At 48.5% G+C, this 24,250-nt stretch overlaps 1 protein-coding gene across 1 annotated transcript in view; it reads left to right on the top strand.

Annotated features, from left to right (window-relative positions):
* The first annotated feature begins 739 nt into the window (after nucleotides 1-739).
* LOC146871932 (uncharacterized) overlaps nucleotides 740-24,250 on the top strand; it is a 202,266-nt gene continuing 178,755 nt past the window's right edge. Inside the window, exons 1-2 of the mRNA XM_085649699.1 lie at nucleotides 740-833; nucleotides 1,867-2,601. Of these exons, the coding sequence (XP_085505825.1) occupies nucleotides 740-833; nucleotides 1,867-2,601 (829 nt within the window). The remainder of the gene's footprint in view (nucleotides 834-1,866; nucleotides 2,602-24,250) is intronic.

Here is a 24,250-nt window from a genome sequence, read left to right on the forward strand (position 1 = left end):
TGAAAACAAATACCTTTGGACGACACCAAAAGTGTCCTCCAGCCCGACCTTTTCACTTCGCTCACACTAAGAATTAAGCTGGTTTAATTCTCAGCATGTTACCCCCACTTGAGACAAGCGCGGTACCGAAAGCGAAAGGAGGACCGCGCAGCAGCCGAGCATGGAGATCTCTTGTCTTTATGGGGCCATGTGTTTAACACATGGCCCCATAAAGATAAGAAAGTGCTTCACGACAGCCGTGAAGCAGGCCACGGAGTCCAAATGCAAGCCAAAGGGAGGTAACCAAAACACCTCATTTCCAATGGCAGGCCACTGTTTAACATAAACGGTGACGCCAGCCAATGGGAATGAGGGGCGGGGCTTAAAGCCCTTTACTGAAACTCCAAGACAATAAATCTCGCAGAGCGAGCTGCTCATGTGCGCAGCCACGCTAGCCGAGACCTAAAAATGAATGTGTCCTTGTGTAATGTAACCAGTGCTAATGTAAAGCGCTCCAATACAGAGTTCACTCTATAAAAATCTGCAACAAAAAAAATGGCAAATACACCTGCGTGTTTTACATTCAACTCACGAGTGACTCATCTTTCAGGTTGAGCTATCATCTTGGATTTTTGGGCGAGTTATGTTTCGGACTCTTTTTGATGGAAATTCGTCCTTGTTATGCCAGAATGGCGTCAGATGGTGGTGTGGGTCTATCAGTTCTCGTTTCTGATTGGCTGTGCAGGACTGTGTGTGGAAGATGGCGACAGGGGAGAAACCTGTGTGCAACTTTATGTTCAAGAAAAGTAATAAGAAATTCACTGGAAGGAAACGCAGTACAAAGGAGCGAGAAGGTGAGAACAGCGGGCGCGCAGCCAGGAGATGTGTGAAATGGTGGTGTGGGTAAGAGCTGAAATCGAGGACAGAGCTTCATTTTGGGGGAGCCTGAAAGCGTTTGGGGTAAGGTAGCCGGGGAGATTTGAGAGACAAAACAGAAGCGGAGAAAGCTTGGACGACCGAAAGTCAAGTGCATAGAGCGTGAGAATTCTATGTTAGGACCGGAGGCTCCGATTATGCTTCTCATTTTCTTTACTGAAAATTCTCAGCAGCCAATAAGAAAGGTACACACTACAATACACATAAACCCTAGTGGGTATGACATGACAACCATAGAGTAGACCCCTATATAAGGTACACAAGAGAATACTACATCCTTTTTCTTTGCTGCAGCTCCGCTGTGGCTTGCCTGGGGTTTTTTCGCCACTCCCCCATCTAATATCACTGTCAGTACACGCAGTTTTTATTGTGTTTTTTCAATGAACAGTGCATATTTTGCTCCTCCCTTGTTCCTCTGGCGGGTTTATCGGTCACTTTACTGTGCCATTATGCCTCACTATTACGAGGAAGAGGACTACTTTGAGGATGGCCCTCTGGGTCTCTTGAGCATGAGCTGATGGAAGCTCTTGATGTGGGAGTCCAGCACTCCGTAAATAAGGCCATGGTCAGGGCTATTGAACCCTTAAAACGGCATTTGTGTAATTATGCCAGGCAGCAAGGCTGGCTTCCTGGGTCTTCTTCTTCTCGTTCTTCCTCTGGAGGTAAAAGGTTAAAAAAAAAAACATTTTTCAGACTTTGCAAAATTGGCCAAGTCCTTCAATACGGACCACTCTTATGGCTCCTCTTCCAGGGATACTCCTTCTAGCTCACCTATCAGGGATGATGGCAATACCGCCCCTGATACGGCGTCGGAGCCGGAGGTTTCCCCTCCACCGGCTTAGAAGCTCCGCAAGGAACGTTTTGTTGATGCTCCTTCCCATCCTACCTTACTTAATTTTGAACCCACCGCCATTGTCCACCCTAACTCCTCCTCTTGGCTTCCCTCTACAGAGGTTGCAGAATATGTACAATCACATCTGCGTCAAGCCTTTGATATAGATGTTAGAGCGCGGTTGCGTTCCGAATGTCCCAGACCAGATTTGGCAGATAAGGTAGCGGACACTCCTGAAGTGGATCCATCCATGCTGACTTACTTAAAGAAATACACGAAGGACCCTAAAAAGGGTATAGATCGTGCATGGCGGTCCTGTCAGGACAAAATCCTGGATTTGACTGGTCCCCTTACAAAAATTCTGGACTTAGGTTATAAACCTAAAGCCTCGGGGCAAATCATTAATCCGGATGATCTCATCGGATGGGCTCAACACGCCATCTGTCAATTGGGCAATGCTAATTGCGCCATGTCCTGTGAGCGTCATCGTGCCATTCTTATAAAACTTGACCCCAAATTGGCAGAGTTGTCTACTTCAGAGTCAGGCCCCTTAGCGCAGCCTTTTCTGAAGGAGCTGACAAAATTTGTCGCTACTTTCAGTGGCCTTGACAAGGCGCAGGGTTCCTTGAAACGGGCTTTCTGCCCGGTTTTTGGCCGGGCCGGACGACATCGGGGGCGGTCGTTCGTCCGCGGTTACCAGCAAGGCGCCCAGCGGGGATATTCCTCCAATCGTGGAAAATGTCAGGATTCCAACTCCTCAGCCTCCTTCTATCCCACCCCTGGGTCCCGCAACAGCAGCAGAAACGGACGCTATGGGGGCAACCAAGGAGGTCACCGTGATGCCGCACCTTCAGGTGAGCCTGATTCCTTTTTCAGGGGTTCAGTTGGGGGGCCGCATCCAGTTTTTTCTCGCCAATTGGCAAGGAATCTCGCAGGATTCGCGGATCCTGGATTCGGTGCAGGGTTACAAGATAGAATTTTTTCTGTCCCCCACTCAAACTCTCCCTCCTCGTCCCATGCTTTTTTCCCATCAAGATCGACTGTTCATTTCCGGCGAGATCGAGTCTCTTCTTCAGAAACGAGCCATAGTGCAGACTTCTCGTCACCCTTGCGGTTTTGTCAGCAACGTCTTCCTAGTTCAGAAGAAGGGGGGTGGATCACGGCTCTCAGGGAGTTCAATGGATGGGTTGTATATCGTCACTTCAAGATGGAGGGGATCCATCTTCTTCGCGATCTTCTTCAAGAAGGGGACTGGATGGTTCGCCTCGATCTGAAAGATGCCTATCTGTCGGTGCCCATTTACAAACCGCATCGCCGTTTTCTACAGTTCCAATGGCAGGGAGTCTGGTACGAGTACCAAGTCCTTCCTTTCGGCCTCTCGTCAGCACCTTGGTGCTTCACGACACTTCTGAGGCCTGTAGTCAAAGTTTTGCGAGCCCGGGGCGTTCGGCTCATAATTTACCTGGACGACATCCTCATAATGGGCCAGTGTCCTCGCCTTGTCATGCAGCATCTTGCCTGGACCATAGATCTGCCGCATCAGAAGATCAGATCCATCAAGAGAGAGCTGAGGTTGATTTTGAACAAGCAGATTGTGTCCTTGAGGTCTGTAGCCCGGGTCGTAGGGTTGTTAGCTTCTTCTATTCAAGCGATTTTCTTGGGCCCCCTTCATTACCGAGCACTTCAACGGCTCAAGATACGTCATCTCCGGAATGGCCTCAAATATTCCGATCAGATTCCTCTCTCTGAGGAGGCGATGTGGGAGATGTTGTGGTGGCTGGAACATATGGAGGCGTGGAACAGTCGAGCCCTATTCGGCACTACTCCGGAGGTGGTGATCGAGTCCGATGCAAGTCGATGGGGTTGGGGAGCCCGGTGCGGTCCAGTGTCCACGGGCGGACGTTGGTCTCCGGAGGAATTGAATCTCCACATCAATTGCTTAGAACTTCTGGCGGGCTCTTTTGCGATTCGGTGCCTCTCGCCCAGTCAGACAAATTGTTGCATCCTTCTCCGCATGGACAACGTGTCGGCGGTTTGTTATGTCAACAAGTTGGGTGGGACTCAGTCTCGTCTTCTAGCGGAGATTGCCAAAGACTTTTGGCACTTTTGCCTTCAGAACAAGCTGTTTGTGGTAGCGGAGTACCTTCCAGGGTGCAGCAACCAAATTGTCGATTGGAATTCCCGACATCTTCGGGATTTCAGGGATTGGAGGCTTCACCCTCGAGTGTTCCGAATGTTGAACACATTATGGGGCCCTTGTCGAATAGATCTGTTTGCCTCCAGACTCAACAAACAGATTCCGGAGTTCTTCAGCTGGCGTCCGGATCCGGAAGCTCTAGCCACGGATGCTTTTCTGCAGGTGTGGCCTCCGGCACTTTGTTACGTGTTCCCTCCGTTTGTAATGATGCCGAGGGTCATCGCACGAGCCAAACGTTATCGCTCGGAATTGATTCTCATCACTCCTCTGTGGAGGGCTCAAGCGTGGTTCCCGGTTCTTCTGGAAATGTTATGTGCGGTTCCGGTTCTTCTTCCGCAACGGTGGAATCTGTTGTTAGACCCTGTCCAATTTCCACATCCGTTGATAACATCAGGTCAACTCCTGCTGGTCGCTTGGCGAATTTCGGGGGTCGTCGGCAAGTCCCAGGTCTTTCAACAGACGCTACCAGATTTATCAATGAGGCTTGGTCGCCCAACACACACAAACGTTATGCTGCAGCATGGAAACGATGGTATGATTGGTGCTCTCAACGGGAGGTGGATACCGCTGCAGCAGATGTCTCCTTGGTAGTAAATTTTCTTGTGTCCTTAGCCGCTTCAGGCCTTGCTTATCGTACTGTCAACAATTACTTGTCTAGTGTCATGCAAACGTGTTTCTGATATTCGCGCCCTTGATCTGGCGGGTCGCAGATTCTTTCCAGAGGGTGTTACTTTTTTGATCTCTAGACGCACTAAATGTAACACCACTTCTATCACTTATCCAGCTTTTCCTGACAACACTAAATTGTGTGTGGTTCAATGTATACGGGATTATGAGGTGAGTACTGCAGGTTTTCATCATGATCTGGCGGGTCAATTGTTGATTGCACTGCAGAAGCCTTTTTGTCCAGTGACTCCAGCTACACTGGCACGGTGGGTGCGTTGGCTCATGAGCGAAGCTGGTATTGATGTCTGCAAATTTGGTGCTCAGTCTGCTCGTGGTGCTATGGCATCCAAGGCTTTGTCTATGGGAGTCAGTTTATTAGACATTATGAATGCAGCTGATTGGTCCTCTGACTCTACATTTAAAACTTATTATAAACCTATTGTTAATGTTGCATCTGTTGTGGTGGCACAGCTTTGAACAAGCATAATCGGAGCCTCCGGTCCTGACATAGAATTCAAAATATGAGAACATTCGTGACAAGAATTTTCAATTCTATTAAGGACACGGAGGCGAGGATTATCCCACCCATAATTCAGTACTGTAATGTCTGATTTGAATTGTTTTTACTGCTCTGTATATTTATGCTGTTTTCTTACCCTTCCCTACTGCCTTTTCTCTTCCTGGGAGTGTGGTATTACAGCTTTATTTTATATTTCAGGTTCTGATTTCAAGTGAAGTTTGCTGATTGTCACCATTGAAGAGGATGTTCCTCGTCTCCCAGAGCCTACTGTTTCGTGGAAGCTGACTTCCGGTTTGGTTTCGTTGCTGTCCGTTGGCCTGTGGATTTCCTAGGAGGAATGGATTCTTCTTTCCGGTTGCGCCCAGTTATCAGACTGTGTTTATTTTGGACTTAACTGTTTTTTCACTCAAAGAAAGAGGATGTAGTATTCTCTTTTGCACCTTATATAGGTGTCTACTCTATGGTTGTCATGTCATATCCACTAGGGTTTATGGGTATTGTAGTGTGTATCTTGTTTTTTACTTTCTTATTGGCTGCTGAGAATTTTCAGTAAAGAAAATGAGAAGCATAATCCTCGCCTCCGTGTCCTTAATAGAATTGAAAATTCTTGTCACGAATGTTCGCAAATTTTGAATTGAACATCAGAGCGGGACCGCCGTGCTAATGGGGGAATTGGGAGAGAGCAGGGAGTTAACTTGAGTGAGCGAGGTTGCTGGGGAAGGGTTGTGCAGGGTAACGATTTATTAGTAACGTAGTTTATTGCTGTCGACATCGGGGGCATTCATTCATGTTCTTTATCGACTCGGTTCAGATATTGCTAGTAGTCGCTTGCCCGTTCCTTTAACCCATCTACCCTTCTGCTTAGTTAAACCATCACTGGTTACTTTCGTTCCTGCCTTCTTGTTCTGTGTAAAGTGTCGTTTTCCCTTCTTCATTTGTCTCTTGTTATTCGTTAGATCGCCACTTGACTCTTGCGTCCCTGGCGTCCAGCGCTTTCCTACATTATCATCCCACGTCACTCACCTGTTACCTTAACACCTGCCTTCCTGTGCAGCTCTAAGTAATCGATCTTTCCCTTCATTCCTGGCTTCTTGTGATTAATTTCCTTCATCCTAGTCTAGTTGCGCTTTTTCAGCTCATTACTCATTAAAAGCAAGACTTCTAGAACACCCCCGGGTGCACCAGAATTAAGGCGAGCACTGTTCCCTGCATCCTGAGCCACTGATGCATATGGTGTTGACTGTGCCTCTCTTGCCTCTTGTTTGTCTTTGACTATCACTGGATCCAGGCGCCGTTTTTTCTGCTGTGCCTTTCAACTACTGTGCTTTTCTACACTAGTATTCAATACGTACATAGCTGGCAGTGCTTTAATCATGACGAAGAACGTGGGGTGGGCTCTCTAAAAGGGCCGTTGCCAAAGAAGATCTTTTCCAAGAGTTACGCCTTTGTAATTAAGAGTGTGGTTTAGAACACGTAGACTAAGTATGTGCTTCACACAGCCTGCCACTTGACCACTATCTGGGGGTAGTTATTTCAGTTTTCTGTTATTGCGTCCAGACATGCCCAGGTTACGTACCGGTAATCTTCATTACCCTCTCGTTCTCTCAAACTTTTCCCAGATGTGCCCAATGTTTGGGTCTTAACTGGGGTAGCAAAGTGAGCCAAAGAACGATGGATTTAACGCAGATCTGGAGCGGGGATGAGTGTTTGAAAAGTTTCAGTGCTCCGTCCATCATCTCCTTGTGTTTGCTTTGTTTGCCCTAAGTTGGCAGTGTATGCCAAAACATGGGTCTCTTGCTCACTTTGCCACTGTATTCAAGCTAGCTTTACTGATAAAGGGTGTTACACCAAATCCAGTCCAAAGATGCTTGTTTCTGTTCCAGGGAATACCTGGTTGGGCAGGTCGGGCTGGACTGTTCTCATGAGGAACAGGGTCAGGACTGATTTACATATGGCTGGGTCTGAACTGGGGTGGCAAAGTGAGCTAAAGAACGATGATGGAGTCAACCCAGATCTGTGACTGGGGGTGAGGGTCTGAAAAGTTTCAGTGCTCCGTCCAGAATATCCTTGTGTTTGCTTTGCAGTATAGATCAACCAGTCATCCAAGTATGGGAATACTGGGATCCCCAACAGATGAAGATGTGCAATGACTTGTAAACAACCTTGGAGCTGATTTCAGGCTGAATGGAAGGACTTTGAATTAGCCATGCTTATCTCCAACTGAAATCCTCTGGAATTGAATTAGCAATGCTGATCTCCCACTGAAAACCTCAGGAATGTGCAATAGGACTTCTCAATTGTAACATGCAATTAAGCATCCATGAGATTCATTGTTGTAAGAAAATGATCCAAAGGAACTAAAGGAATAATCTTCTGCAAAATTTCAGTTTTCTATGTGATCTTCAAGATCAAAGTTTTGAGCATTTTCAAATCTATCTTCGGACAGTAGTCCCATGAAGACTTCAGGAGCAGAAACACAATGGAATAAACTCCCTGTTCTCTATCCTGTTTGGAAGCTTGAACAATAGCTTCCTCCTTCTGAAGAGGTGAATCTCCCTTCAAAAATGCTTCCCTCTTGGAAAGATTTTGAGGCAGGGGAGAAGGAATGGTGTGTTGGAACCAATGAGAATTCTTTCCGGTACCAACTGGAGACGATGTGAAGAACCCATTGATTCGATGTTCTCTTTCGCCATTGAGAAAAAAAACTGCAGACACCATCCTCTGACCTTTAACACAGAATCTGTCCTTTCGAAAAAGTCAGGATTGGTGTTGGCTCTGCTACCTCCTGTAGAAGTCTGACGAAAGGAAAATTTAGACTTAAAAGAACTGGAATTTCTAGCAGATTGACTCTGAAAGGGTGAAGAATGTTCTCTCCTTAAAGATACGGTGGAGCTTATCCTCTAGCTCATCCCCAAACAGCCTGGACCCCTCAGATGGCATCTTGGGAACAGTTGACATCTCAGCAGCTTCCGTGTTTCAGTCCTTCAGATGAAAATTTCTTCTTGCAGCTGTCGAAGCTACACTTGCCAATGCTGCTGATCTAACAACATCAAATGAAATATCTGACAGAAATTCTGTCTGATGCTCCATATCCTCCAACAGAGGACAGCAATCTGATTGATCCTGCATAGCCACATAGAGACTCTTGAAATACGATATTAAAGCCCCATAGATCCCGGCCCTTAATGCTGCATGAGTCGCAGAGGAAACCTTTTTCAAGCCGAGTCAGCTTTCTTATACAAAGGATTTCTCAAACTATTCTCCTCTGCCATGGACGAACGGCAGAAAAGACTTGCCACAACGGAATGGATATGCATATTGTCTGGCAAAACCGTCTCAACATTCTACAGATGATAAAGTTTGCCTATGAAACTTGGCAAGAAAATTTGATCAGGATCCTTCCACTTATGTTTGACAATGTCTAGTACAAACTGGTGAATAGGCAACCCTACATTAGACGGCTTTTGGAATTGCCTCAACAATGATTCATATGAGGTACAGGCTTCTCCGAGGCAGGAACTTTCATTTTGTCCCCAGTATGATAAAAGGTCTGCCTTCATCCCTATAGAGATTAATTTGCCTTTCAAATCTGCAGAGGCTGGATTATCATCAGGGGAATTTGAATTATCCGTATCAGGTCAAATCTGCAGAGGCTGGATTATCATCAGGGGAATTTGAATTATCCGTATCAGGCCAAATCTGCAGAGGCTGGATTATCATCAGGGGAATTTGAATTATCCATATCAGGGAATGCTTCGGCAGGTTTCTTGTGTACCACTGGCAAAGCATCCTCTTTGAAAGCAGTCAGGGTCTGGATAACAATCCTCCTAATATCTCCTCCTGCACAGTCTGATTTTTTGCTTGGAGAAGGAGAATTGTCAGGAGAGCCAAACGAAGAAGGCGGCAATGGAGAGGCATGCCTTCATTTGTGTGTATGCTTACCCATTGCAAGAACCCAGCAAACCAACTCTTGGCAGGAAAAGAACACACCAAATTGGTTAAGCACCCAACTACACAAGCGAGTGCTTACCTGATACTGAATATATAACCAAAAATTATTCGCTTATCCCAGGCATCTGAAAATGAAAGGGTGTGCCTACACGGATTGCATCGGCTTCACAGTGTGTGCTCGAACCCGAAACAGTGTACTGCAGCACCCAGCAGGAACCTCACTCCATCATAACGTAGAGAGAGTGGCCAAGATCCTCAGGCATTCACAGAAGGAGCAACAAAAACCACTATCTGAGAGAACAGCTATCAATCTCCTCTTCAGGAGCAGTGCTCCCACAACTGAGTTGTGCAGTCCCCCAGGCCAAGCAAGGGAGGTAAGCACAGCCTCAGCATGGTCCGAGCCAGGCAGGGACCTCCTGCATCCTTGTCCCGTCATGCAGGAAAATAAGAGTAGTAGCCAGGCCCTTTTTTGGCCCCCAGGTTGAGTGTGTGGCGCGGGCATTAAAGGGTCCTCCTCCTTTGTTCCTGTCGTGAGGTGACATCACCCCATTTTGCAATGAATAGGACGAGCGAGATAGGGGTAATGTCACAACAACAAAAACATTTACTTAAAACAAGCTACACCTATTGGCTCTCCCGATGCTTGTCAGCATTATCAAATACAGAAATAACGAGAGTGATTTTGTTGTGAACAATTAGGATTGAAAATGTTTTAATTCTGAAAATGTGAATTAAACATTACTAAGGTTGGGGTGAGGGCTGGTGGTCTTCAGAGTGTCTCAATAGCTCCCATTATCACATTAATATCCTTTTCCTCGGCAGTCTCTCACTCTGTTAGATACTTATGGCATGCATTTTTTCTCTCTATATCATCATTAAATCCTCCCTCTGCGTATCTCACACATCCTCTCACTGCCTTTCATCTTTTCCACTCAACCCACCCTCTCACACACAACCCACTCTATTCCTTTGGCACATATGTGGCCAGTCCACTCTGTGCTCTATAGAGATGCCAAGGGTTGGATGTGCATGTACTGTGAACACCTTTATTAGCAACTGACAGGCACTGTGAGAAACTTGCACTGTGTTCAGTGTCCGCTCCAGACCTGTCAGTTTTACCAATCATAAAGTACCACCCACAACTTGATCTCACCCAGACACCCACTCAGTTTTCACTATATGCTATACAAGAGTTGGAAGCCCGTAATACCGCTTTGCTGCCACTTGACGGTGTTTCACGGAGGAAGCGGGACAGGACTACACGTCCCAGACTCCCCAGCGGCTCCAAACCGACGCTGATCGTACGCCCCCGGAGCAAGGTTGCCAGATTGGGCTATTTCCCGCACAATTGGGCTACTTTTTTCCCAGTTGTGCGGGAAAAACCCATGTCTGGCGGGTGGCTACTTTTTGGGCTGGTTTTGTGACGTTGTGCGGAAAATACTGGCCTTGGGCGGGCGCCCACGCTCACTACCACTATCTATGCACCTGCGCGTTGCTTGCATCATGCCTCTCTGTCTCTGCCCCGCCCCCGCAGCGTCCCAGCCAGGCCAGCAGTCAGCAAGCATTAGCCCAGCCAAGCCCACCCACCCCCCCTAGGCCCCTACCCCCCTACCCTGAGAGAGGCAACACTGTCTGCAAGTGACGTCACGTCGTCTTCAGGCCAGGGCAGCCAGCCACACACAGCAGGCAGGTAGCATAGCAACTCAGAATTTGCCAACAACGAACCAAGCCAGGCAACGCAACAGTCATTGGTCAATGTTGCAGTTGCCATTGCCATTGGCTAAGTAGTTGACTTGACTACTATACTAGTTGTTACATTGTTGCTGGTGCTGCCTGCGGCTGCCGGGCCTGCGTCACGTGCCACTGCCACACCAACTACAAGTCTGTCTGAGTCTTCTTCTTGTGTGTTCTGCATAGCAGCACAGTGCACACACACTCTACGGACGTGACGTCACACACCACCTAACTTTTACCATACCCCTCGTGGTGGCCGTGGCAATTATTAGCCAATGTGGGGGGTCTCCTGGGCCGTTGTGGTGTAGCGCGCGAAAACGCTACCAATGACGGCCCAGGGAATTAATTTTAGGTCAGCCCCCGCGGTTCCCATAAATGCGGGGGCTGACGTGAGTACGAGCACGCCGGTCTTTTCGGCGGCAGCGGCGATTGCATGCTGATGACTTCTGTGTGCAGTGTAATGTTGTTGAACTTCTCTTCAAGTGACTTGACTGAGCACGAGACGAGAGACAGAGTAGAGACGTAGACTGACTCTCTCTGACCCCGGCAGTCACTCCAACAACAGTACTGTGCTGCAGTAGCGTCGTGCGCGCAGGGCCGCAGCCCGCGGGCCGCAGGCCAGGCACTGCAGTGAGAAGAGACGTGAGAGAGTCTGAGAGGAGAGAGAAGTCACTCACAGGAGTCCGGCAGACAAGTAACTAATGTCGACGACGACCCGTCATCAGCAGGCCCAGCCGCCCGGGCCCAGGCCCAGGCCCACCGGTCCTCGCTCCAGCTCAGCCTCCAGCCCCGGTCACTACTCCAACCCCAGGCTCAGCCCCAGTCACTCCAGCGCCCCCCCCCCCCAGTCACTGAGTCCAGTCACTCAGAGTCCAGCCAGCCCCGCCAGCGGCCTGGCCCAGTCACTGCCACAGGTCCGTGACTGCCCTGCTGCCAGCAGTGCCGCCAGCCTGCCAGGCAGCGACGCGTACGCGTTAGTGTCCAGTCTGCCAGCCACCCACCACCGGTGACCGCGTGACTCACCAGCGACCGCCGACCAGGTAAGTGACAGTGAGACTGACATCATGATGACACACAGACACAGTCGTGTTTTAACGGCGCGAAAGTCTTTTTTGGCGCCTCATCAATGACCTCTTTTTTCAGCAGATACCATTGCTACCAACCTCCTTCATGTGTGTAGCCCCCCCCCTATTTCATTTGTTGTATAGCGCTATTCATATCAGTGTAGGGTGTCACACACAATATACAGAGACAATGAATCATACAAGTATGTCATTTAGTCTATAGGGAATGTCACATAGTCAATGAGGATTACAAGGTGTAGGAATTAAATGTCATCCATACTGTTGGGCAGTATATTTTGAGAGGGTTTGGGCTGGGAAAGCACAAACTCGAAGTTTAAAGCATACCCAGTGGTTGGGGGTTGGCTTTACTAATAAAAATGTATATCGGCCCAAACTCATTTGAGCAACATTAAAATAATGAAAGACTGGGGAATTTCTAACTATATAGTAACACAAAAAAAGGTCTAACTGTACCATCCATGTTTGTATGCAGCTCTTTGATGACAGTTCATAGGTCACTGTCCTATGTTAGGATTGTAATTTCTGAACTGCAAGTAACACAAGAATCTCTGTGACAAAGGCAGTAACCCACTGAGCTATCCAAATAAAATACAGCCTATCTGCATTTCAAAACTACAAACGGGCAAAGGGCTGCTCTCCAGCAGGATCATTACTCACCAGTTCGCTGGACATTTTTTATTGTTGCCTTGCATCCATGGCCATGTTAATGATAAAAACAATTTAAATGAAGCATATGCAAAGTATGTGCCTTGCTGCTAACACCCTCCCACCATCTGTATATTGAATAGAATGTATATTTGTCATTAAAATTGGTTCTGATGTCGATTTGCGCTTAATTGGACACTTGCTAATTTGGGCTGGTTTTTGGGCTGGAACTGGTCTGATTGGGCTTGTTTTGGGCTTGTATTTCAGCTGCATTGGGCTTGGGACTGGTCTAAAAATCTGGCAACACTCCCCCAGAGGCGCCTTAAAACAGCAGGAGGGCTCCCGCAGCACGGGAAGCCCGTAATACCGCTTTGCCGCCATTTGCCGGTGTTTCACGGAAGGAGCGGGATAGGACTACACGTTCCAGCGGCTCCAAATCAATGCTGATCCTACGCGCCCGGAGGCGCCTTAAAAAGCAGGAGGGCTCCCGCAGCGCGGGATGCGTGTGGGCGGGCCCGTCTGCGCCCGGTGGCGGCAGGAGTAGGCTGGGCTGGGCCAGGCCCTTTGTATTACACTCATCAGATCAATCTACATTCAGGTATATTGCAGGCTGGAGTGACTCATCAAGGGCAGGATAAGGGTACTGTGTGTGCTTTCTCTGTTTAGAGGACCTACGTCTTATTATTGTATTAGAACCTCAGCTTATATACTTGGTTACTCCTTTTTTGAATCAGGAAGTCACTTATGTACCCTCCCTTACCCCTGAAGAGTCCGTCATCTTGCATCATAAAACCCACAGCAAAAGCACTTTCCAATCACTTAGTTTTTAGCTATGGTGAAACGGAAACTGGCCATAAGACAAGTGGGTTTGCAAGGGATTAATGTAGTGGGCTCAGCTGGGACAATAGATTCCTTCCTAACCAAAGCAGCTAATGTCATCACGAAAGAAATAGCCTTAACTGAGAAAAGGCTGTCCCTGGAGTCTGAGAAATTAGCTCTGGCATCAGTAAGGTAGGGAGACACAATGAGTGCGACGAGTACTACGAGGGTACTGGCAGGAGATGTCCCGAATGCCAACAAGAGCAGGACAAAGTGAGGAGATGGAAGAGGTGGAAGCACCAATGTGCAACCCGGCACCCGCTCTGACTTTGGACGAGGACTTAGGCTGCCCACCCACCAAAAGAAAGAGAACTGGCGGCAAGGGAGCACTGAGGAAATCACCGCGGCCTAAAACCACTACACCTCCTCCTAACTGTAACATGGAACTGTTGTTGGACAATTTTGTAAAAAGGCTAGAGAGCTTGACTAAAGACTTGTTAGCACCTTTATTTTTAAAATTAGACGAGATTGAGCTGAAAGTTAATTCCTTTGTTTCTTTGCCCACAATTTGCCCCACTGGAAGCAACACTACAGCTGGGGGGAGGGAGGGACTCCGGCCCGGGGTCTGGTGGCGTGACCTTAGTTCCACAGACGAGCGCTTCCCAAGAAGTGACAGCACTAGAGTTAACTGGAAAATCTAACACTAATCATATCAACCTCACTTCTGGGGAACCGATCATTGCACCCCCGATTGTCCACACGGAAAGACAGGAAAATTCTAATGAGAGTCCTCGATCTATATACCCTTCTTCAGCTCCTAATATGGTTATGGATAAAAATCCTAGTATAATTGATTACCCCACTCCCCCAATCATCGCCTTTAGTCGCCGTTCTAATAGGGGTCCCCACTCTTACATCGGGCTCCAAGGAAACCTCTTTGGATCTCATTCACAAGACCACTCACTGGAGTAACAACAACATGATTAACCGTTCTAAGATCTCGTCTGATATCATCATGGCTAAAAGAGTGGGGTGGATAGGCCACGGGACCAGGAAAAACATGGAGGGAGGCTGCATTATTGTTAATTTTAAGAATCCTATGCAGGCCACAGCACTGATGGGTTGTCAATTTAAGGACGCCATTAGGTCAGAATCAGAATAGTCCCCCTACGGTTCTTTTACCCAGTTAAACGGCCCTTAACAAATCACAAATGGCAGTCCCCATTTACGTTGGTTAGGTCCACCCAAGAAAGAAATGTGAATTTAGGGCTATCTCTGAATAATCGCTATCTACCTCTAGCCTGTCCCCTGAGCCTTGGTTAAAATAATTGACCATCAACGGTGGCTGAAAAAACCCAGTTTAAAATGTTCTCACCGAACACTTCCATCAAGCTATGCGCAACTGCGCCTATACCCCCACCACTGCTGGACAATCTTTCTAATTCAATCTCTACCGTGGTCAATCCAGTAGACCCTTGTGTGAAAGTATTATCCTGGAATATAGCTGGCCTTATGTCTAAGCTGGGCAATATTTTTTGGGAACCGTTTCTAGGTACACATCACATCATTGCCTTACAGGAAACATGGAAGCCTAACAATTGTTTTTATTTGGATGGTTTTATCTCTTTTTGTAAACATGCAATTCCCTCGAACATGCGAAGAGCTGGGGGGGGGGGGGGTCTTCTTTTAATGATTTCACTTAAGCTCGCCTATAAAGCCAAACTAATTGAATGACGGTCACCCAATGTTCTAGCAGTAGAACATTCATGCAAAAATCTCCCCTCTCTGTTAGTGGTTAATTTCTATAACTCTTTCACTAGATCTCAGGAGACGGAACATTTATTAGCCTTAGAGGGCATTCTAGACAATTTTGGGGAAGGAAGTCAAGTTTATCAAGATACATTAATTTTAGGGGCTTTTAATATTAATCAGTGCTGTCTCAATTGTACACCCATACTGGAGGTGGGTGATGGCCCTGATCTGCATAATCAAGTCTCCTTTCAGCCTATAATTTGCAATGCCTACAGAAGTCAGATGCCTCGGCCCAGGTTCCCACCTATGCAGGTAGTGGTAGCCCCAGTGTAATTTATTATATGATGTTATCTGCTCTATTATTGCCGGCTGTTAACAACTTAAGTGTCACTTGGCATAGTTTTAGTGATCATAATCCCCTAACACTGGACCTCTCACTGACGGGCGCCATAAAAGGGGGGTCCCGAGTCAAATTTCTAACGCAAATATTAGTACTATAAAGCAGGAAAGGAGATTGAAGTTGGAAAGGATCATTCCTGAATATTTTTAGTTAATTTGTAGTCTACTTGTGCTCCTGAGCTCCAAGTCTGCATGGATCCTCTTTCCCACGACAGAGCCACTGTTGATAGTATCACTAAGCAGGTAGCCTTTAATTTAACCTTTAAAACAAGAGCTATATGCCAAAAAGCCAAAAGGTGGTTTGATAATACATGCTCAATTGCCCATAAGGAACTGAAACAAACCCTTAAGCAAAACCCAAGGGACGCAACACTAATCAGGAGCCGGAGGAAGGTCTCTAAACTTGCAGCCCTGAACAGGAAGAAGCAGATAACGGAGCAGGCTTGGGAAGCACTCAACCAAGCTAGTGTCTTGGCTGATAGTACCAGATTTTAGTTGGTGGGTAATAGCCCCTTTTTCCAGACACCACAAATCTGGCAGTGATTGTACGATACCTGCTGAGCTCTGGGTCCAGCATTTTGGTAACATCTATAGTGATGTAAATTTGGAATCTGCCGTGGGACAATCAGTTCCCGGCTTATCCAGCAATCCTCTCCATTTTAATATAGATAAGGTCTACAATGCTATTATTTCTACCTCTGCAGGCAAGGCACCTGGCCCAGATGGGGTACCAGCTGACATTTATAAGGCGGATCCCAGAATTTGGGCCAAGATCTTAACTCATGTCTTTAATGCAGCTTGCACCTATGGCTCCCCCCCCCTCCTGGGCTAAGGCAGTTATTATCCCCATATTTAAAAAGGGAGACCGGGCGGATCCCGCCTGTTATAGACCGATCTCCCTCTTAGATTCTGCGGCTAAAATATTGGGGAAAGTAATTCTGAATCGCCTAACAGGCTATATTGATCAGGCTAAATCATTTCTGATCTGCAATATGGCTTCAGGCAGGGGAAAGGGAGCCTGGACCAGTGTCTTAACTTGCATTTGGTCATTGGGAAGTACGCCATCGCCAGGAGGGGAGTCTCACATTTGACTTTCATTGACTTAACCTTGGCGTTCGACTATGTCAACAGGTCTAAGCTTTGGCTGGTGCTACGTGACCTGGGGACAGAACCAGAGCTGGTCTCTTTTCTGCAAACCACCCATGAAAACACTACTGCAGCCGCAAGGTGCAACACAGACAGCAGCTTGACAAGCTCCTGGGAAGTAAAAAGGGGGTCCGGCAGGGGTACATTTTGGCGCCTCTGCTGTTTACATTATATTTTAACAAATTAGGAGAATCCCTAACAGCCTGTTGCAAAGATGTACCCAGAGCTAGCTCCAAAATGATTCCAGCACTTCTGTATGCCGATGACGCGGTTCTACTAGCCAGAACCGCATTGGGTCTTCAACGCCTTTTAAATTGTTTAATAAGTTTAATGGAGTCACTAGATTTAACCACAAACTGCAAGAAATCCAATACTTTGACCATAGGATCTGGAAAGGTGGCTAAGGCAAAATTTTATTGCAAGGGCGTCGAGTTAACCAAAGTGCCAACCTTTCCTTACATAGGGGTAGTCTTTGATGAGCGAGGATCCTGCTGCCCGCAACTTTTACTTAAAAAGAACATCTTAGCGCGAGCTGGGGGGGCCACCCTGAATTTCGCTAAAAGACTTGGGTCAAAGCCACTTCCCGCACTCCTAAAAGCCTATAATGCAAAATGTATCCCGATGGCCACGTATGGGAGTGACATTTGGGGATATAAGGACGTGAAAGGGATTAAGGTGGCTGAGAATAATTTTATGCGAAAACTTCTTGTGGTCCTCACTGCTACCCCTGTTTTTAATTTACATGAAGAACTGGGAGTGAGCTATATATCAGGCCAGATTTTGGTCGCCCGACTGTTGCGCTGGCTCAGAGTTTGGGCAAGCCCGATCCCAAATCTAAATCAACTCATAATTACTGACTGCATTCCATTGGAAGGGGAACTATCTATTCCCTGGCTGAAATACATAATGGAACAGACCAGATGGCTCGGCTGCCCTGATTTGTTCCCGAGCCCAGGGGTTTTGGGTAAGTCTGCTATTAGGGATCTTAAGAAGCAGTTTCTGGATAAGCGGCAGAGAGGGAAGATGCGGAATTAACCAAACCGTCTGTGAGAAGATTTGCCATCTTGAGCCTGGGCCCACAGATGCAGCCCTATCTATCTTACGTTAACAAAGCACATCACCGCTTTGTTTTGACCAGATTTCGTCTGAACCTGGTACCCTAGCTCCTAGCATTTCTCCAAGGCTATTCCAAACCCGGTTTGCTTGGACCCTGCCCCTGTGATAATTTTTCGGAGCAGGATACACTACATTTTATGTTCTTCTGCGCCTATTACGATTCCCTGCGCAGAAAACATATTTTACCACGCTTAGAGACTGCCAGTTTGTCCGAGTTAGGCCGGCCTTGACCTATCTTCAAATGCTATCCTCCCACATGGTCTGCCTGGGTTTTGCAAGGTTTTTAACAGCGGCCATTAGACACAGGAAACAATTGCCGCCGCTGGATAAGGTCTGTTCTCTTACCTAATGCGCACTTTATGAGATATTTTTCACAACCTCTGGTTTTATATTTAGCACCCTTGCACTTTATATTGTTGTACCATCTATAGATTTTTACATGATTGATGAAATAGTAAAGATAGATGTCTTTTTAGTGTTTTATATAGGCATTTTTAAAAACGAAGAACTTTTATTGGGACTCACGTTTTTATGTATTAATGTCTTTTCATGAATTACCGTTTTTCTTTTTAAAATATTTACTTTTATGGCTCTTGGCTGCCGAATAAAGTATCTTTGACTTGAGTTGTATGTTGTATTACAAAACCCTTCAGAAACACAATATCTGGAAAAAGAAAAAACACTGGGTTATTCAAGATGAATGTAAACATGTAATGAAAAATATTCATTAACATCCGTCGCCTATAGATCCCTAATCCTAAACATCAAGGCACTCCTCCCACTTGGTCGACGGACCAATTAGTTGGATTGGTTGATGGTGATTTAGAACCAGCTAAAACACATTTAAGACTCAGAATCCTTATTTCCCTTAATGAAAAACCACAAACTCATATTTCTTGTTAATCAATATTCGTTTATCTAAAATTTCATAATGATTTATATTTACATTTGTCTCGTCAAAGTTTAGAATTTCTAGATCAATTCAAGTAAATCTCAGAACATCATATTTACCTAATCTGGCTATTTGGGATCCTCTAATTCACTGGCTCTGCATAACCGAGTCTGTCGCAAATTGTCCGAATAAAGCAGGCCAAAGCACAAAGTCCTCTGCTAAGCACGTTACAGTCCCCAATTTTATCAAAGGACCAGAAATCGTGCAAGCATCTATCATAGCCCGTGGATTTGGAAAAAGTTTGCAGTCCTCAAGCGGTCGGGCAGCATCTGGACGATCAGGAAAGGCGTCACGAACAGAGCTTACCTCTCTATTCTACCACCATTTTTAGGTCTCGCCTGACCCAGCGTATGCGCTGGTCTGGCAAGACTTATTGAGAGGGCTCCAAAAAGTGCTACCAGGCCAGCCTAGAGCTACAGTGCATGTGCGCGGGCGCGAGCGCCATGCTTGCCCGCGATTACTTTCACTTTCGCCGCTTTGATGTTTGATCGTGATCGCGATCACTTTCACGGCCGCTTGGCATAGCCAATAGGTCTCGCTTTTGGGACCTTTATAAGTATTTAGGTATGCAACTGTTGCATAGCTAAACACTTATAAGGTCCCAAAGGCGAGACCTATTGGCTATGCCAATGCTTGTTTATAATGATTTCATGTCAAAGAAGATACATTTTTAGGCTTAGGACAGTCATGATTGGCTGGTTGGGATCATCTGATTCTTATTCCCAGATTCTCAGTACAGTTCGAGGGGTGAGGTCACTTGTCAGCCAAAGTGTTGGCTTGTTCCGGTTTACTGTAAGGTTGATTGTTCCCCTATCTTGGCGAACCACCAAATTCATATCCTTGACCAGGAACATGATGAGCAAAGGTCGCTAAGAGGTTCAGGATACTGTTCGCACTTGCGCAGTTTACTCCGCGCCTCACGAGACAGTGGCCACTTCTACGTGCGATGTCAGCGGCCATATTGAATTAGGCCCAGATGTAAAATTAGGCGAAACAAACACAAAAGAATAATTAATACATAGAAATGGTGATTCTAATTTTAACCCCTTACTAATCCCTCTATGTGCTTGTATTTATCTAGCATATAGCGACATTCAAAGCCATTATATTCACCCTTTTCGGTCCTCCTCGATGATGCAACATCACAAAGCAGCATATATCATGCAATATTCTATTACCACATTGTTAGACCCGGCCCTCGTAACATAGCTAGACCTGACCCCTGCACCTCACACCAGCCCCCAAACCCACGGCCTAGCCGATTCTTCCCACCAGAACTCACACACACCCAACCCGGACTTCCCGTCCGTGGCCTTCCTCCTTTCGGCCACACCGGGCCCGCGTGCCCACTTCATGCAACAAGATGGCCGCCCAGCCCCAGCGCAACCCTGGCCTAGAGGCGCCACTCCGGCTGGAGAACATCGCGCTCCCCCTGGGATGAGAGAGGGAGGAGCAGTTTCTATCACACCTCTGCGCTTCCCTGGGAAGGTGGGTTTCGATCGACCTGCCGGCCTCCCCGAGGGCTGGCTCCACGCCTGCTGGGTGTCTGGGACTCCTCCCGACCCGGCCCTGGAAGGATCAAAGGACAATGGCAGGAAACCCCAACAAGCGACCCCCAGGTGACAAGACCCCTGCCTGCACAGACTCCGGACATCAAAGAGGAGTCGCCCTATAACAAGGGGTGCTCTGGGACTGTCCGGCAGATTCGCCTTGGAAACACCTGAGCCCTGCTGAGTGACTCGCGGCTCCCTGAAGATCGTAAGACCTCCGAACTTGTGCTTGAGCCCTGCTGAGTGACTCGCGGCTCCCTGAAGATCGTAAGACCTCCGAACTTGTGCTTGAGCCTTGCTGAGTAACTCGCGGCTCCCTGAAGATCGTAAGACCTCCGAACTTGTGCTTGAGCCCTGCTGAGTGACTCGCGCCTCCCTGAAGATCGTAAGACCTCCGAACTTGTGCTTGAGCCCTGCTGAGTGACTCGCGCCTCCCTGAAGATCGTAAGACCTCCGAACTTGTGCTTGAGCCCTGCTGAGTGACTCGCAGCTCCCACAGACTCTCGTGGTCCCGCCGGACCCCACGACGACAAGCGTATCCCCCAGCTCGAGGATTGTGAGCTGTGCGCCGGGTACGCTCCTGCATTTGATTCCTAACCCCAAAGACTGTCCCGCTACCTCCTAACCCCCCTCCAAGACCTTGTGAGCCCGCGCTCTACTTGTATATATTTTGCCTTGCGGATCATAAAGATCCTACCACTCGATCTGATAAAGATTTGCTCTTAAGAACTCCTCGTGTGGTGTCTCTCTGTCGTGTGGTGCCAAGTGTACGATCCTAGAAGCGAGGTTCCTCCCCTGAGGAGTCTCCCGCCAGTGCCCGGCTACGATACTTCGAGGGTGGGTCTTAGGGCAGTCAGGGCCCCCTCCGGGCCCCTCTGAGGTCGCCTTCTAACATTGGTGGCAAGCGACGGGATTCGGGCTCATCATCTAGAGATCGTACCGTGAACGGCTGACGCACTACCGACAAAGATGGCAGAAGGAAACGCCGTGGTTCTCACAGAAAACGACACCAGTGCCGTGTTCCAGGTGGAACAGCTGAAAGAGTACACTCACAAAGAACTAAAACAATTCTGTAAGGAACTCAAAATCGCTACCACTGGTCTCAACACCAAAGAAGATATGCATAAGGCACTGAAAGCTTGGGTGGATTCTGGGGCCTCCCGCCCAGAAGGAGCAGGGGAGCCCCACGACGAAGCTGGACCCTCCCAAGGAGAACGCAACAGCAACCAGGTGCGAAGCTTCGTACCAGACGGGGGCCTATCCCCGGAGGAACTCGCAGACAGAGAAAAAAGTCGCCATCACGAGCTCGAATTAGCCAAACTCAAAATTGAGGGCGAGTTGAAATTAGCCGAGAAAAAGCTAGCAGTAGAACAGTTGCGAGTACAAGGAGAACTAGAAGAGAAGAAACTCCAACGAGAACACGAGGGAAGGAGACTTCAACTGGAGCATGAACGCAGCTTGAAGGAAATAGAACTGAAAGCAAGAAGCGAAGAAGCGCGGCCCCCGGGGAACCGGGAGGCGGCCGCCCCGGCGGAGCAGAAGGTCCACATCCCCAAGGATGTGGTCAAAGAATATTACAAAAATGATGACATTCAGCAGTGGTTCCGGGCCTACGAGGTCGCCATGACCTCCCATTGGGTCCCGCAGAAGGATTGGGGGGCTGGGTTGTGGGGACGATTCCTGAGCGAAGGGAGAGACACCCTGCTCGACCTACCCACCTCCATGCAGACCTCTTATGACCACATGAAAGCGGCCCTCCTCACGAGGTACGGCCTCACCCCGGAGATGTACCGCCAGCGGTTCCGGGACTGCCGGAAGATCCCGGGTACCACCTGGGTGGAATATGTGAATTTCTTCAGCCGCGCCTTCGATGGGTGGATCAAGGGCAGCAAGGTAACCACCCTGGAAGAACTAACCGACCTTATGTTGTGGGAACACCTGGCTGCGAACTGCTTTGTGGAACTACGCCAGCATCTGCTCGACAGCAAGCTCACGGACCCAAGAAAGCTGGCTGTCGAGGCGGATCGCTGGACCAACACCCGGGTCTCCCGGGGCCCTGTAGGAGAATACCCCCGAGCCAGTCAGGGACCACCCCGCCAGAGAGGGGGGGAAACCAGGGAGAGCAGAGAGAGTCCCAGGCTAGTCCCCCGAACGCCCAACCTCCACCTTTCCCGGCACCCCCACCAGCTGTATCCGCCCCCCCCCCCCCGAGACGGGGGCACCGGGTAACCATCACTTGTTTTCGTTGCCAGAGGCCCGGGCATTACGCCAACGACCCTGAATGTCCCATGGCCCCACGCACCACCCAGGCAGCACCCCCCGCTAGACATATAGCCAATGTAGCACTGGGGGGGGAGGTTGAGGAGGCCGAGGAGTGGGAACCCGCCGCTATGGCCCTAGTATCCTTAGGAGATAGAGAGATGGTCCCTGGGAGCCTCCTGCCCCCTAACACAAAGAAATATGGGCAGCTCGTAACGATCAATGGCCACCAAGTAGAAGCGCTCCGTGACACCGGGGCCAGCATCACCGATGTCCTCAGCCATTTAGTCCACGAAGACCAGGTCCTCCCCAACGTATTTTGCCCTGTCATTTCAGCCGACAACACAGAAAGCCTATGTAAGGTAGCCCTGGTGCCCTTTGAGTGGGGAGGGGTGGTCGGTAAACTGAAGGTCGCGGTAAGAACCTCCCAGCCCGTCGACTGTCTCCTGGGGAACGACCTGGAAAGTTCCCCCTGGAGACAAGTCGAGCGCAAGACCCACCTAGGGATGATGGGCCTCCCTGCGTGGGTGTGCGCCACCACTCGATCCATGGCGGCTCGACTGACCCCCCTGAGGGAAGTCGACGACGCCCCGACCCCTGAAGATAGCATGGTCCCGGCCGAGGGTCCCCACATTCCCCCACCAGAAGAGTCGATCGCCAGTGACGAACCCCCGCCTTCCGACTCCCCCCAAGTCACTGAGTTAGGCGATCTGCCCGAATTAGCCCAGTGGCACCACGAAGGGGGCCCCTCCCGAGAGGAGTTCTGCCGAGAGCAGGCTACCTGTCCTTCCCTGGTCGGGCCCCGGCAACAGGCAGAGGCCCAGGCCGCCGGCGACCAGACGGGGACGCACCGGGTGTATTGGGAGAATGACTGTGAGAAGTTGGCCTGGTGTATGATGCTCACTAGTTAAAGTGATCACCTTGTACCATGCCAAGCAACCCTTATGGTGTGGTTGTAAGTCAACCTTTTCGGACTAGCTGCCCTAGTGGTAGCGTAGGCTAAGCAGTCTTTGAGGCTAAACTCGTGAAGCGTGTTAAGCCAGCTGTTTTACCAAATGCAACCCCCTTTTATACCAATGAAAGGACACCACACAGATATATATTCAAAATATATATGTATTTATTTATCAAAGTAACCCCTAGTCTCTTTATGAGCACAGGAGCACAAATCGTCAAACAAGATTATCACAGAATACACAGAAGTTGCACTTTATATGGATAGGCCCTGGTGGCCACTCGAACCATATACTAAAATAGTGGTATAAGTACCACGAACAGAAAAGGGAAAAGGCCTAAGGCCTCTAGAATCGCTGGGCCTACAAGGAGCTAACGTCAGTTAGTGACCAGGAGGTCCACGGGTGGCGTGTGCAGAGCAAATAGTCACACGCGTGCTCCCATAGGTTTCAATGGGTGCGTAAAAAGTACAAAGTTACTGCAAAGGAGATCTTCCGGGTTAACTAGGAACTTAAGATTTGGAACACAGGCACTAGAGATGTGTTACTACACTTGGGCACCGGAGTACCAGCTTTACCTCACCCACAGGAAGCAGGTGCATAGGCCTCAAAGTGCGTCGGGTTTCTTCTATCTGTTCCGTTGAGCTTGAAGACAAAGATGCTGCAGGCGGTCGGTCCGGGAGAGATGCAGTGGACCCAAGAGTGGATCGGAGATGTTGAAGACCTGTAAGCAGAGGGGACAGTGTTCACAGTCACTAG

The sequence above is a fragment of the Triturus cristatus genome, chromosome 1_1 (genome assembly GCF_964204655.1).
Source record: "Triturus cristatus chromosome 1_1, aTriCri1.1, whole genome shotgun sequence".
Taxonomy (NCBI): domain Eukaryota; kingdom Metazoa; phylum Chordata; class Amphibia; order Caudata; family Salamandridae; genus Triturus; species Triturus cristatus.